The sequence below is a fragment of the Megalops cyprinoides genome, chromosome 4 (assembly GCF_013368585.1).
Source record: "Megalops cyprinoides isolate fMegCyp1 chromosome 4, fMegCyp1.pri, whole genome shotgun sequence".
In the NCBI taxonomy this organism is placed as follows: domain Eukaryota; kingdom Metazoa; phylum Chordata; class Actinopteri; order Elopiformes; family Megalopidae; genus Megalops; species Megalops cyprinoides.
This window is the reverse complement of record NC_050586.1, coordinates 46,728,818-46,745,000: the sequence shown is the minus strand read 5'-3', so window position 1 is coordinate 46,745,000 and position 16,183 is coordinate 46,728,818. Positions and strand designations below refer to the sequence as shown.

Below are 16,183 nucleotides of genomic sequence, written 5' to 3'. Positions count from 1 at the left end.
TGTAAGTAGCCGCCTTTAAGCACACTTCAAGCGTGTAAGCACACTTCATTATTTTGATCCAATTACAAATGACAATCTAAGGGTCAGACACTTTTTCATATTGTATGCTCTTTTTAAATATGGTCAGTGCTTGACTGCACTGTTCTTAAACAGATGTATATTAGGAACTTGACAGGAATTTGTTATGTGGAAACTTCCATGGAAAGATTTTGAGAACTTGACCCAGATTAAACATTTAATTGACACCATAATGACCATTCATTTTAGAAACAGCATGGAGGAAGCTTCAGATTAAAGAAATGGCCATCATATACTCTTTAATGTAGTTCTGACAGAACAACCAGGGATGTGATTTTAACCAGCGGCCCTCTTCTTGCCTCTTGATCTTGTCTGGCTGGTTTCCCTCCTCCTCTGTGACATCCACCAGGGGGATTCGAACAAACTCTGTTCTAGCCTTCGGAAGCCCTTTTCCAGACATGCCTTTATAGTAATCCCGAAGCACATACAGCGAGTCTTGGAACCTGTCCACCTCCACCTGCGAAACACATGGGACAGGTGAACAAACTGATAATGTCATAGACAAATAATTTGATACAGTGTATCATGACAGTTTAACAAGAAAACATATGAGGTTATTCCACACAGATACACACATTGCACACCTGTATGTCTGTGTACATGTGGCAGTTTGCAGGAACCAAAACTGGAATATTGGCAGAGCATTTAGTAGCGTAGTGCTGACGTGTGCATGTGAGAGTTTGATGCTGTATGTGAGTGTGCTTTACCTGCATGAGCGAAGAGAAGTGATTGACGAGCACAGCGGTGTGGTCTTGCAGCCAGCCGTCCCCCACGACCCCGGTGCGCTCCTGCTCCGCCTCTTCCCTCCGCCTGTCGCAGATGTCCCAGAGGCGCTCCCGCAGGTCCTGCAGTGTTGAGGGGGAGGAAGAGAGAAAAACCAAAAAAGAGACCAAAACATACCCTGCTGAAACCATGTTAAGTTGGCACATCAAGAGTAATATTTTAGTCTTAACAAATATTCAAAAAAAGATTGTTTTTTGAATATTTGCTCTTTCTGTTCATGCTTTTTTGTGAGAAGTGTAGGCCAGCTTTTTCACAGTGTGTCTGTGTGTGTGTGTGTGTATGTGTGAGAGGTATGTGTGTGTGTGTGTATGTGTGAGAGGTGTGTGTGTATGTGTGAGAGATGTGTGTGTGTGTGTGTGTGTGTGTGTGTGTGTGTGTGTCTGTGTGTGAGAGAGGTATGTATGTGTGAGAGGTGTGTGTGTGTGTGTGTTCGCCTGCGTGTGTGTGAAGTATATTAGCGTGTTCCCTCACGTCCAAGCGCTGGTGCAGCTCTGCCTTGGTTTCCACGTCATCCCGAATGTCCTCTGGGACCGCGTTGTAATCCTGCTGCCACTGAGACACAAACTCCTGCTTGTGGTCGGGTCGCTTCAGGTACTGCTTGAAGTCCTCCCTGGGAGCACCAGAGAGGCACAGCGTCATTCCTGCCTGCTTGTGCTCCTTATTACGCCCAGTTACAAGGGAGCACAATCAGCACCCTGGTCACTTCGCTGACTTTAAACACTTTCATGCTTTTGAAACTCAGGGATAAGAGTCATTATGCCTAATAGTTACTATCAGTTACTGTCAGTAGACATTGATGATGTAGTAATTGGGATGAGTCCAGTGGGAGTTGTTCCAGTGATGGATGATGATAAAGATGTTGGAATATTATGCAGACGGAATTGCATAGCAGAGGTATTTATCAGTTTTCAGCATTTTCAACAATCAAAATCAATCTTAAATTTACAGATTATTACTGTTTTATTACTTTTATTGTTTAAACAAGCATTACAGTACAGGAATTAGTGATCGTAACCTACAATAAAATCAAACAAAATCATTCTGTATTACATAGTTTCTCCTTGCAAAGTCAGCTGTCACTGTATAAGCAGTAGAACAAGCACAGTCTTGAAGGGGCCAAGGTATTTCAACCGCCGAACAGGACCAGGTAATGCTTTCTTTTACCTTGGTCTTGCTGTGTACCTCTGTCATTACCTATTTTAGGAGTATGTATTATGTAAGTATATGCTGTTACACAATACTCATTACATAGAAAACCTTTGACAGTTAATTTAATTACATGAGTGAACTTCCATTATACTTACCTCTATATGACCACCAAGGGATTTTAAATATACAGAGCTCTTATAATAAAGTTTTTCTTTCCCCTGATGTGGTGAATGGTAATGCAGGTGTTTCTTACCTGATGTTGTACAGGTGACTAATGATCAGGTTGCGCTCAGTGCGGAGGTTCTGCATCACGGTCTTGATGTTGGCGACATAGGAGCTGCACACATTCTCCCAGTAAGGAGCAAGGTATTCTGGGATCTCCTGAACGCACACAGACAACCAGGTGCATCAGTATGAAGTGTGAGCCACACTTGTGTATGAAAACATTAAAGAGATTCTGCCGTGATGCCCAAAGGTTGCAATGAATACAATTCAGACACAGTACCACCTAGTGGCAAACTACGGTGTATACTGACTAGTGTATACTTAATATGGAGATTTTGACCTGAGGATGAGTCTGTGCTTTGGCACTAATCGGCAGATGCTGTGGACTAGACATTCTATATTGTTGGGCATCTGCAGTAGAGGAGAGCAACCACCTGGACCCTTACGTCTGTCTCTCTTTATATATTTATCTCTCTCTCTCTGTCTCTCTCATATATATATTTGTGGTATCCATGCATCTGTGGTATCCATGCTGCCATTGTCCCAGCCTGGTTTCTCTGCATGCTCTCCTTTACCTTCTTTTCTGATTCTGACCCTGGCGTCCTGCATGTTGCAGCTGGGGTCTTGTCCCCTCTCTCCTGGCTACCTAGTGGTCAGCTGCACCACTCTCCTGTTTCAGACCCATCTCTGCCTCCTCCGCTCCCCTGTCCCCTGGCAGCGCAGGTGGTGGATGGCTGCCCTGCCTCTGTCCCTCTGTCTGGCCCCCTGGCTGTAACTGCCCTGCTCTCCTCCTCCCTGTCAACCTGCTGAAGGCACAGGATGCATGCTCCTCCACCAGCCCTCTTCTGCAGGTTTGGGTGAGGGAATTCTCAGTTTGCTTCTGAATTGCCTTCTCATGTTCAAGACAGCTCAGAAACTATCTTCCACATGCCAACAGCCTGATGCTACCTCTTCATAAAAATGATCAGTCAGACAGTAGCTGCAGATGTAGCTGTTGGCTGTCATGTGTAGTTACACTAACCAGAGAGTCGGGGCCGAGTACGCACTTAATGCTGCCTGCTTGTCTGAATGGCTAAGCAGGTACACCAGTAGCTGTGTGCATAATTACCCCCTTGTCCAAATGGCAAGGGAGATTTAGTAGCATTTACACCACCCATCAGCCCATCAGTTACTATAGCGTGTGCATCTTGAGTTTACAGGTGTTTTTGGGAGGCCCTTCCTCTGGCTTCCAGCCGATGTGCTCTCATTATCTCTCTGTCTAAGGATTTATGTTGCACATCACATCGAACATTTCATTATTACCAGGAACAGGATGTAATAAAGCCAGCTGAAACAAATGTGAAATGCAGGAAGAGAAATTATTACTGCATTAGCTAGCACATATCCCTTGAGTCTCACAGTGACCTCAGAACAACTCATGAGCTGCAGTAATGTGGATCAGTGGGAGAGACAAAAACACTAAGCTCTGGGCCCAGGATTCCAAGCACTGAGGCCCCTCAGTGAGGTGGAAAGTACCTTGGGCAGCGGCTCATCCACGTACACCCAATTTGCAGGGGCGGGGAGGAGGCCCTCCGACGGGGCAGATTCCTCCACCCGGGGGTCCTCGGAGGACGATGACATAGACGCTCTCCCAGAACGAGCGTGGCCGCCTCCTGTAAATCACGTGACACACAGCTCACACCAAGTACCTTTCCCATCCCCTGCCAAAATTTAATGGCAAATGACAAGAGACCTATATATTTGCTGTGATTCATACACTAAAAGGCCAGGGGAAAAACTCATGGGAATTCTGACACTCCCATGCATGTTTATGCTCCTTCTCGGCATCTTACTCTGCCTGTTCGTTAATTTCCAAGGTTACCCTGACCTTAAAAGACTCCTTCACATTGTGATTTCTGGAAAACTCTTGTGTAACATGCAGGAATGTGAATCATGTGTTTTTTTAACCTCCTTGCAGCATAAAGACATAAAAACTAGTGTTGACAGGCAGGTCTGACAAGCAATTCTTGCTGGGACTGCAGCTTTAGTTTGGCTGCATCAGGTGCAAGAACTTGTGGCTTTGGTCTGGTAAAATTTCATTTTCATTTTTTAATCTATTCTGGCTTGCTCTTAACGCCCTACCAGAGCCAGACTTGGACCGTCTGCGCTGGGATTCCTTTCCCTCTGGTGTTTCTGGCGTTTTCCCCTTGCCTTCCTTGGCTGAGGCTGTACGACTCCGTGACCCTGGAGACCACAAAAACAGACATTACTACTTTGATCCTAATCTATTTGGATTTGGTGTACAGTCTTTTTTGCACGCATCAAGGGATGCAAACAACCAGCATAGAACATAAAAATGAAATATGAGATGAGAGCAACAGCATGGTGTTGACACCTTTGGGGGAGCGGGAGTTGGACTTGGACCTCGAGCACTTTGGGGCGGGCCCCTCCAGAGTAATGGTGGGCTTCGATTCCGTGGGGGCAGGGGGAGCGACCGGGACCGGAACCAGAACCGGGGCACGTGATAGGGCGGCTGGTGCAGGAGGCGTGGAGCATGCAGGCTTCTCTCTGTCATTCACAACGTCCTCACCTGAAAGCAAAAGAGATGGTAGCAAAAAAGATGCTTAGGTGCGCAACTCATACAGATACAACTAAGTGAGCACACTACTTTGACACCGTCACACACAAACCCAGTGTAGGACGTATTAAAGCAGAAAATTGAAAGGAGAGGCCATGTGGCCATGTACCCCACCTTTCTCCGCCCGCTGCACCATGACCTGCTGCAGGACTGCCTCCACCCTGTTGAAGAGCACATCGTCCTCCGCCTCTGCGTTCACCCTCACCAGGATGTTCTGCCTCCCAGAGAACCACTTCTCCAGCTTGGGCCAGGTGTCATGGAAGGCCATGATCCTGTGGCGAGCGCAACAAACGTACAGGGGTGTCAGTGCCGGGCATCCCTGCCAAACTCCTGACACACTGCTGCCATGATGTCAGTGTGGCATAGTGCTAATGAGCAGTCCTCCTAACCCAGAGGTTGCCAGTTTGACTCCTGTATGTCCACTGCTGTTGTAGGTGAAGTGCTTAACTTGACCTGGCTCAGTAAATATCCAGCTGTATAAATTTAATAACATGTAAAGTTAAAGCTATGTAAGCCTCTCTGGATTACAGCAGCTGGTAAGCAAATGTAATGTAAGAAGAGAGAAGTTAGTTACCCTACACTGTATACCAATAAGGGTCAAAAGATGAGAAATCAATTAAAATGGCATCGAAAAGTGTTGTTTAATTATCTTTGCTGAAATCAAAGGGTCTCACTTTACTTGATTACACAGGTGGATTTATTGTCACACACGTCTCTATCCCTTCAGCCTTACTCACACTCTTTTGCAGAGAGAAGTGGGCTGACACAGCCTGTGTAAATACACTTAGGTGGGGTGACAGGCAGACACGTGGACACAAAGCCCTTAACCCCCTCATCACCCCATAGCCCCCATCTCAACCTGTGCTGAATCTGTCTTTTCTCCAGGCTCTTGTCCCGAGGTGGGAGGGATTGGTCTTGGGCACCCTGTCCTATAGGAGGCTCCTCCCCATCAGGTGGGCAGGTATCCTCCTTCACCTGCCCAAAGCTCTCCTCCTCAACTGCAAAGACATGACAGTTACACCACTGCTCACAGCATCATGTGACAGTTAACCGTCTCAGAACAAAACTGAAACATGAGAAGTGACTCATAATTCACTTCTTTACGGTGAATCTTCCAAGTTTTTCCCTGGCTTTAAAACTGGGAAACCTCTTGTTCTCTTACGGTTATATTAATGGACTCAGTGAACTCGGCAAGCTTGTCATGCAGGACCTGAGGTTATGACTGCTTTTCCCACACAACACTGTCAATGTACGGTAGCTGCCAACTTGTTTTTGCATGAACAAGATATTACCCTGAACCAAACATCGCAGAAGGCTGAAACTTAATATGGACCCACCACAAGTAACCAGCTGATGAAACTGTAAACAAATGCCAAATACACCCAACAAGTAACCAGCTCATGAAACTGCAAACAAATGCAAAACACACCCAACAAGTAACCAGCTGATGAAACTGTAAACAATTGCCAAACACACTCATAAAAAGTCTGACAGTCACATATGTAAGGCACCTTAAAATCAAGGGTGCAAAGGTATTGTTTTAAAATGACAATTGTGTTGATATTGTAGGTGTCTTGTGCTGTTAGCATAGTAGTTTTTTCCAATACGTAAAATCCTCAAGAAAATGCTGCTTTCATTTATGCTTACTGGGAAGATCATGGTGTGGATTAGTCCAACAACTCTACAGCAGTAGATTTTTTTGTTTGCACTGCATAATGTCATGAATGTAAGAACTAGGAATGGGCTGAGTTTCATAGTCCATAGCGTTGACTCTTATTTTGCTGACACAATTCAATGTTGGACTTGGGACTGAGAGTTAAGCATTAGACTGGCAAGCGTGATAGCATTGAAAACCCTTGAGCTTGGTCCAACAGCGGCACAGCTCCACTAAAATACGGTCACAGCAATATGTAATGCGAGGAACATGAGTAACACATGTAAATGTGTAACATGAAAGCAGGGCTGGTCTCTGGAGATGGTCATAGATGAAACGCACGGGCCTGCTTAGCGGCGCGGTCCAGCACCAGGCTGTCGGACACATCCAGCAGCAGAGCCAGGTCCAAAGCAGGCGCAGGAGGTGGCGGCTCTTTCGGGGCGTTCACATCCAGGGCCAGGCTGGACTTCCTCCGGTCCCTCTGTCTGTCAGTTTTGTCCGGGTCAGCCCCACTCAGGGCCTTCTCCAGCAGCTTGGCCTGTGTGAGGTTCACAGGGAACCCATCCAGAATCCAGCCGGACTCCGCAGGAACCTGTCTGCAGGGGGATGGAGCCATGGAAGAGCATGTTCTCTGTACTTTAGATTTTAGTGCGGAGACTATTCTGCCCATATTTATGGTTAGGTTTCTGGGTTTTGGTAAAGCCCTGACGCTGATTACCATCTATAGCTAGACATGGTGAGATTCAGTTTCTCTCATTTGAAGTGAGTAAAATGTTGTAAAGCACTCAATCTACATAAAATGGAATAAAACACAAAGCAACAAATGAAAAAACTTAATCTTCATCTAAATTGATATAATGGAAATGTATATCATATACACACAAATAATCTCAAACTCCAACTCCAAATATATAAGTAGTATATGGACTTCAGCATGCATTTAGCATTCCCAGTATTTCTGCAACATTACAAATAAAAGAATAAACTAACTCACTTTTTTAACTGTTACGATTTTATCAGGAGATTGCTACAATCTCAATATAAGGAAAATGTCCATTTATTAAAAAACAAAACCTTACACTTCTACCTGCAGTAAACATTCAGAATAGGCAAAATTACAGCTCTGCAACAGACATGCCTTTTACCTATTGAGATTCTTCAAAAACACTTCTGTCAAGCCTAATTATAACTAAATGCAGAGACACTGTAGGATGAATGGGTCCAGGATTTGATTCTCAGCAGGAAACACTGGAACGGTTTGGTTCACCTGATGGCCTCCACAATGATGTCCACCAACAGGTCATCTGGAATGGCTTGGCCCTTCCTGAGAATCTTCTCCACAGCAGCTCCATGCTGAGTCCTCACAGACAGCTGAAGAAGGGATACCGTCATTACCAGTGTGTGTGTGTGTGTGTGTGTACCCACATATACTGGCTGTAATAGTACTATATACAGGATTTTTATATTCAAATTTGGCACAGCGAGCTGTTTTGTAAATTGAATTGTGAAAGTAAAACAAGCAGAGACAACAAGGTCTTCACAGACAATTGGTTGGCTCTTTCATCATGCTTACCTTTGATTTGACATCTCTCTTCTTGGGCAGTTGCTGCTGGGAATCTTGGGAGATGGGTCCTAGCACACACATACAAACTGCATGTGTTGCTTAATTTTGGACATTGGTTAGCTGCCTCTAATGATGGATACAAATGCCTGACTAAAACCAAGGCCTGAGAATTATAATCACCTAGTTTCCATCAAAGAGAGAAAAGAACATTGTCGATAAGGAAAACAAAAATCCAATGTCAATCTATACCAGATAAGAAAATATTTACCGAAATGGGTCTCTCTCTTTTTGGAGAGCTGTGTTTCAACTAATGGATGGGGTGTTACAACAATGACACCACCAAAACTGGGTAAATGCTTGGTCTTCACTACACATGTTGCTGATGAGACAGCCTGTGTCCTCTTTTCACCAGCTGCAATAACCTCTGTTTTATACTACTCATTAGCCACTGAATACACAAGCAAAAACACAGACCTGCCTCAGGTGATCCAGATGGCTCCTCCTCAAGGCTGTTTTCCACCCCGTCAGTGCCATTGGTGGTAGAGCTGCAACTCTCTAGAGTCTTACAGAGGAAATGATTCATGCATTGATCCAGACATTCAAAGTTGATTGATTCTTTAACACTGTCACAGACACAAAATTATCATGCAAGGAAGAGTCACAGAACCTTACAGAAACACCTCAGAGAGGCAAACCCCGGTTTACTAACCTTGTTCTCTTTCCCGGCCTCATCTGCGGTCTCTTCCCCAATCTGGAAGGCGTGTACAGCCTCCTGGATCAGGGTACCCGTTGACAGGATGTAGACGCCATGGGCTAGGAGAGGAGATGCACACACAGTAAGACTCAAACTCCATGCACCTTGCACACAGAATATGCAATGTAAGCTAACAGGCTGCCAGCCTGGGACAAAGCTGCAGGAGGTATTGTAACAGATGTACCTCGGGCGATCTTGGCCAGGCAGGCGGTCTTTCCAGAGAAGGTCTTCCCCAGGACACAGGCCTTCAGGGTGAAGCGAGCAAAGGTGGGCAGAGGGGGGTCAGACGCAGGTGGATTTGTGATGTCCCGCAGCCGACGCACCACGTGACCCAGGATGTTGTTGTTGGGGGGTGGCTGCTTCGCCTGCCCTTCCTCCGGCCACGCCCACTCGCCCGTCATTCTCTGCGAAACACAAACAGACCTCCCTCGTGACCACTCGCCTCACGGTCACAAATAAATCACGCCCAGCCCCCTTAACCAATATCACTGTAAAGACTGAACTTTCGATCCTGTTCCTCCCAGTCTAACACTTCCATGTCTCGTTGTGGTTCCATGTTATTTATAATGCGAGTCAGTGGGGTTGTGTAACTTTTAACCCTCTCATATCTGTGCAGATGTATTAGTGCTTTGTGTTTGTGTAAGGTTTTAATTGTGGGAAAGGAGCAGAACCCTCCAGACACATTTCATGTGAAAAAAGTCATATGGTCAATTTTGTTTGGTCGATGTTGACTCAACACTGAGCCAATGTCAGAGGGTATCGCTATATGATAACTTCCTGGAATGGTTACAGTACCCCTTGAGAGAATACCCATCGATTGCCCTGTCTTGCTACACTAAAGGCGACCTTGCCAGCCTGGTCCCCCCAGCATACTCACGCTGTATTCATCATAGTCCTGGTTGTTGAGGATCTCCAGCTTCTCCATCTCGATGAGCTGGTCTGGGGTTGGGTCGGCAGGCACTGGCTCCACAGCTGCTCCCTCGTACAGGGGCTTCCCACTGAACAGCAGCTCCTTCCACTCCCGCATCAATTTGCCTGGGATCAGACTGCGGAGACGCAGGTGCAGATATACTAAGCCTCTATAGGTCCACTCACTGAAACGAACATCGACTCTGACATCCCTCACATGAGAACCCCACTAAACTGAACACAGGGAAGACAAGGAATTTTTTACAGCTTTTTGCCTTGGATAATTTATCATTTTAATTCAAAGAGATACAATTAACATCTTCAAAAATATATATTTTATGTATTTGCATGTTACTGTAGGCACGACTAGTCATGCTCCACTCCATACATAACTCTAAAATCAGCATGTATCAGTCAAAGGTGTTTTGCTAAGATGTGCAGGAATGTTCAGGCATCCAGGAGTTTAAAAAGTGGGTTCAAGAACAGCTGTCCAGGACTACTGCTGTAAAAAACTAAATCTTGTGTTGATTAAAATTGATTAAAGATATAATTAGTCAAAATGTGTACTCCATAAGACAGTGACATTCTGTGAATGCATTCTGTGCCACAGCAGAGGTGAAGAGCAGCAACCGCAGGCCTCATTCTGCATGGGACTGCTTGCACTTGCACAGGCTGTATGTCTGATGCTGTGTGAGAATCACTTGTACTGTACATCACTGAGGAACAGCTGGGACAGCAGAATGATTTGCTCCTATCCTTCACTGATTCACCCATTAAGGGCATTACCAGAGCCTTCAATGTAACTAAATTATTGTTGCAATTTTTGCAACTACAATGATTGGTGCTTCTGCAATATGAAATGATTTATGGACGCTTTGTGTTTACTTTTCCTTCCAGGGAATGTGCATAGTACATTTAACATTTTCACTTTCTGAAAACGTCATGCCTTCCCTAGCTGTTCTTTGTAATTACTGCGAAAGTCATTATTATTTGCATGTTACTGTAAGTATAACCAGTCGAGCTATTGTGTTCCATCGTGACCTGGTTGCATGACTGGGATATGAAAATAAACGTCAGTACACCCAAAGACATAAAAAATGCTGATAATGACCATAGAAATGAAGAACAATACATTTTAAAATAATCATAAAACACACAGCCAGCACTGCACTCCTTCCACCTAAAGTATTCATGGAGCACACCATCAGGTACATACTTACACATTACCATAAAACACAGACCCAGCACTGCACTCCCTCCACCTAAAGTACTCATGGAGCACACCATCAGGTACATACTTGCCAGTGAGGAGGCGGTACTCCCCTGCCTTGGTGGCCAAGTCCACTATCTGCTCCAGAACCCCTGTGCAGAAGTCGAAGTGCTTTCGGTAGCGCGCCTCGGCCCGCTTGGCCGCGATGCGGTCGTGCAGCTCGTTCTGCTTGCGGATGTCCTCCGCGTGCTCCCGCTGAGCCTGCTGCGCTAGTGCCTGGCAAACCCACAGCAGGGGTGCACAGCAGTTCAGCCATACCCTCTCATTTTCACAGCCACCTAGTGACCACTCCTATTAACCAGCATTGTGAAAGCTATGTGGTAAAGATGAACGTGTACTGCATACATTTACACTGTTACATTTACATTGTTACCTACATTTGCATTCATTCATTTGGAGAATGCTCTTATCCAGAGCAACTTAGCATAGTATATGTATATAATATAGTGTAGTATATAAGTGTATATAATAAGGCCAAATGACATCACATCTGAGTGTATCAATCTATCACACAGTGTTATAATAATCAGTATGGTACTGAATAGTGTGCTACAATAATCCAATAATCATATTATATTATCATTATATTTATTTATCACTTACTTACATATCCATATATATATATATATATATATATATATATATATATATATATATATATATGTATATATATATATATATACACACACACACACACACACACACACACACACACACACACTGGCAGAACTGCCACAGACCCTTTGATCCGTCTCACCGCGTCCCTGTCCAGCGCCTCCTCAAAGTCCCGCTGCTGCTGCTCCTGGTACTGCCTCTCGCAGAAGATGCGGTTCTGCCGCAGCACCTCCTTCTGCTGCTGAATCTGGATGAGCTGCACCGCCAGGCGCTTCTCTTGCTGCGTCTGCCGGGTCAGGCGCTCCACCAGCTGGTCCTCCAGGATCCGCTCCTGCAGGGAACGGGGAAAGAAGGGGGCAGAGTTAGTGGAGTGGCCACTCCTCCACACAGAAAAGGAGTGCAACCCATCCAGCCGCTGAGCGTTTCTGCAGTGTTGGCTTGGACGTTGGTATGCTGCTCTACTCCAAAGGTACATCTGAGATTTAGGTCGGGCACCATGCTGGTCACCTGCTGCTCCTTGTGGGCCTTCAGCTGATCCGCGAGGAATCGCCGCCGCCGCTTGGCTCTCTGCTCTAGGGCTGCTACGTTGTTGGGCCCCAAGGTCCTGCTTGGCTTGCTGCTGAGAGCCTCACTATGAGAGAGCTCTTGCAAGGCACTGTGGGAAAACAGTGTGTGTGGCAGGGTAGTATTCATGCAGTCTGACCAAATAAATTATATTTATGACCAATTAAATTCAGCCTTTCTTATACTGCAGTGTAATTATATAGCAGCAAGCAGTCAAGAAAATTTCAGACAGTTTTAGGTGACAGTTTATATTTCATCCATATCATAATAGAGATTAAACTATTTTTATGAACATTCTCTCCACTTAAATGGAAGGAAATATGGAAAGCATGCTGAAATCCAAATGGAATTGAAACACAGTACTGAATTCCACCAAATGTGTAAAAGCTGGGAGAAACAGATATCTTAGGTAGCTTAGATATCTGATCATTCACTGAAAATATGATGGATGGTTTAGCCACTATTCAATATTGAATACAGATGTTGTATGGAGAAACCCATTATCTGCATGGTATTTCAGTGTTACTATTTATGAATTGATCAATATCAGCATATTATTTAGGAGTTGTCCATTTTACAATTATGGTTTGTGCCAGGACATATGCTTTTCATTTCAGATTGATAGATCACTTGGGAACCAGCACAGAAATACGTTCAAGTACACTTGACTCATCCTATATAGAAAAAGGTCTGTCATTTATTATCTGTCATCATTTTCTATGTTTGCATGCAGGACAATGGAGATGCACTTTTTAAAAAAAAAACACATAGTGGTAATCCTTTCAAAAACATGCAAGTTAAAGTCAATCCACGCAACCCTGGGACAAATGATCAATATCCATGTTTTAAACAAAACTACACCTATGTACAGATAAGTTATGGGAGAGTGGCAGAATCTGAGTGTATTTTGTTTCAACATGTTTCTGTGTTTTTGTATTTTATTTTCAGTAACATATTGGATAATAGCACGAGAATCTTTTGTTCTGGTTCTGGTTTTTTCAGCCCTACCCTGCACTAGCTACACATGTCAAAATAACCCACAGGGATCAGGCTAACATTTACGCAAGGCATATGAATGTTGGCCTACCAATGACCTACCAACTACCTGATGACAGACAGACAGAGAAGATGTTGTGAAGGAAAGAGGGACAGAACTCAAGACTCAAGTGTACAAATAAGGCAGTTTATACTTTAGAACACAGTCATATGACCGCAGGTCAGGTCTCTGACCTGTAAGAGAAAGTGCCACAGACTGCAGGTGACAGCCTCTTCTTGTTCTTCTCAAACTGGGCAATCTCCCTGTAAACATCCTGCAATCACACACAATCACAGAAAACACACCCAGCCACAACACATTACATGAGCAGCCTCCTGAGCATATGCAATTGCCTTTTTGACTTCTTGTTGAATTCAAATTATCCCAATATTAAGCCATAGTGGCTGCTAAAAAAGTCAACATCAATTTAAGAAATTAAGAAAACTTTCCTGAGGGAAAAAAATGCTGTGTAAGCTTTTTAAGTCCCTCCATGTTATCTTAAAGTTGACTTCCAATGCCTTGAGTTTGTGATTGACTCTTTTCAATATTGGTATATAGTGGCTCAGCCCTTTACAGTAGATTTAACACACTGTAAACCCGGATCATGTGTGCTTCTGGGTAATGTAGTCCAGCCGCAAATCCACCTGAGCTTCCTGCTGCTTCCGGTAGAGCCGCTGGCGCTCTAGGGCCTTCAGAGTGCGGTTGGGTGGGGGCTTGGGGATTTGGACAATAGCACTTTGTATCCGGGTCATGATCTCAAGCTGCTTCCTGCAGGCCAGGCGGTGCTGTGACAAGCAGGGAGATACTATTGTCACTGTCATTACATGATGCCTCTTTATCCTTTTGAACAAAGGGAACCGTGCACTTGGTGGTATCTGTAAACATGGATAAATCTGTACACGTGAGAGAGAATTGTGTGGTGTGAACAATGATCACCACAAGTAACCCTTGTAACTATTGCACCCTTCACTGTAAAAGAGTAAGGTGCTACAGCAGGTCTACACTGTATATTATAACAGAGAAGAAAAAGGGAGATAGTACTACCGATATTTGTCTTTCAACTACTTTCAACTACTTTCACTAAAAGTGTCTTTGTATTTTCTCTGTAATTCTAAATGTAATCAAGATGACTCTAAATTCAGTTTAAAATGACCTTTGTATTCACTCTGTATTTAATCTATGATCAGGGAAAATGTCTGGTGGATATCGAACCTGACGACCTCTGAGCAAAATTGATGCTTCTGTTATGTTTTCCTTGCATGCAAAAGGTCCTAAAAGGTATGGTGCTGTTCTGAAATCCTATGTGCTGGACTCTAGCTGGCAGCAATACTTGTTTTCTTACTGTTATTAAATTACTCAACTTCAGTATTTGCTTATCATTTTCCGCCCTACACCAATCAACGGTATTAAATCATATTTATAGCAGCATTGCTACCTTCTCAATGTCCTGAAGACGCATTTTCTCCTGGATCCTCTGCCGTTTCCGTTCGCTCTCATTCTGTACCATGACAGACCTCCTGTACATCTCTTGCCCCCTCAGTTCGAACGTGTGAGAGATCTTCTGCAGCTTCACGTCTGCCTCCCGCTTGACCACGGTCCTCAGGCGCTACAAAGACGGGAGGAACGCGTCACATCGTACCATGTCCAAGACCCGGCTTCGGTCTCCGAGGGGCCGGACGGGTGGAATCGTGAAAGCAAGCGTAAAAGATGAAAAGCTGTGTATAAGCTGTGGCCTTATACCCCCATCCCGACCCCCACCCCCACCGGCTCACTTCGGTGAAGATGTCGTTCTCCACGCGATTTAAGAGGGCGGTGGCTGCGGGCTGCAGGGTCTCCATGGCGGTGCCCGTCAGCCCCAGCCGCCTCTTCTTCTGAAGCACGATGTACAGCTGGTAGAGCAGCCGGGTGGCCGCCCCCTGCCTTTCCTGCATCACCGCCTGGGCCATGCCCAGGTCAAAGGAAACCCCCAGCAGCTGTAACGTGGGCTCCAGGCGGGTAAAGTTGTTCAGTCTGGAATTCGCCGTGCTAGAAGGGGACCGACCACTATATTCAACCAACACTGGTCCCAACTTTGACTCAAAACGAAATGAAACTGTTGGTGTTTTCTTTTCAAAAACTAAAGACAGTGAGTTCAACCATAACTAAACTGACGATAAAAATGGTTGTGTAAAAAGGAATAATTGTATTTCGCTACAAGGCAAAGTTTATTCAGTCCTGAGGCATGTGTTAACAGGGAGCACGCTGGCATTACCTGCTCTTGGAAAATTGGTCGAAGTCATCTTGAAGCTGATACTTCTGAAGGAGTTTGCCGATCAGATACCCACTGGAAAAATCTCTTGCAAATGAGCTCGGATCTGTCCAGAATAACAGAACAAACTTTATTTCGAATTCAACATGAGCTAACCAATTAATGATTTCACTTTTGGGAGAAAACGCGCTTACCCACGGGCTTTGATAACCGAAGCTCCGAGTTAATCCACTGACACAGAATATCCGACATTACGTTTTGTATATTCTTCCTCATATATTTCGGGTAACTTTAAAAAGTACTTCAGCTAACGTTAGCTAGCAGGCAAATAAATCGAAAACAACACCGGCACTGCAGTGGCGTTCAGCAACAGAGGTCAATTGGCGTCTTGTTACCACAGCAACTGGTCAACTTACCCCATTGCGCACCCTTATCGCTGTGCTGCGGCATGAGTGGAGGAAAAGCGCGTTGCCTTCGCCAATCACAGGCGTTACGGAGGGAGCGCTTCTCAGCAGGCTAGTAGGTGGTGTGTTTTCGTAAAGAAAAAGGGTGTAAATCTGTGGCAGTATATAACTTGTGGCACTATAACCTTTTCGCACGAAACTTATTTTTATGCTATGTAGCGCGCGTATTACGTTACATGGTTCGTTATGTTTTCATTAGCGTTATTAAGCTTCTCATAGTTTTCAGTCAGCATTTGCTATATTGCTATATATA

At 44.8% G+C, this 16,183-nt stretch overlaps 1 protein-coding gene across 1 annotated transcript in view; it reads right to left on the bottom strand.

The window, feature by feature from the left end:
- spef2 (sperm flagellar 2) overlaps positions 1-15,731 on the bottom strand; it is a 33,354-nt gene extending 17,623 nt beyond the window's left edge. Inside the window, exons 1-23 of the mRNA XM_036526888.1 lie at positions 15,661-15,731; positions 15,470-15,572; positions 14,991-15,243; positions 14,654-14,824; positions 13,863-14,003; positions 13,413-13,492; positions 12,126-12,273; positions 11,761-11,949; positions 11,032-11,219; positions 9,702-9,870; positions 9,009-9,228; positions 8,780-8,883; positions 7,774-7,859; positions 6,849-7,102; positions 5,712-5,850; positions 4,967-5,124; positions 4,610-4,804; positions 4,357-4,458; positions 3,751-3,887; positions 2,264-2,391; positions 1,333-1,471; positions 786-923; positions 378-535 (exon numbers count right to left, since the gene is read on the bottom strand). Coding sequence (XP_036382781.1) covers positions 378-535; positions 786-923; positions 1,333-1,471; positions 2,264-2,391; positions 3,751-3,887; positions 4,357-4,458; positions 4,610-4,804; positions 4,967-5,124; positions 5,712-5,850; positions 6,849-7,102; positions 7,774-7,859; positions 8,780-8,883; positions 9,009-9,228; positions 9,702-9,870; positions 11,032-11,219; positions 11,761-11,949; positions 12,126-12,273; positions 13,413-13,492; positions 13,863-14,003; positions 14,654-14,824; positions 14,991-15,243; positions 15,470-15,572; positions 15,661-15,718 — 3,458 coding nt within the window. The 5' untranslated portion in view covers positions 15,719-15,731. The remainder of the gene's footprint in view (positions 1-377; positions 536-785; positions 924-1,332; positions 1,472-2,263; positions 2,392-3,750; positions 3,888-4,356; positions 4,459-4,609; positions 4,805-4,966; positions 5,125-5,711; positions 5,851-6,848; positions 7,103-7,773; positions 7,860-8,779; positions 8,884-9,008; positions 9,229-9,701; positions 9,871-11,031; positions 11,220-11,760; positions 11,950-12,125; positions 12,274-13,412; positions 13,493-13,862; positions 14,004-14,653; positions 14,825-14,990; positions 15,244-15,469; positions 15,573-15,660) is intronic.
- Positions 15,732-16,183: the final 452 nt, after the last annotated feature.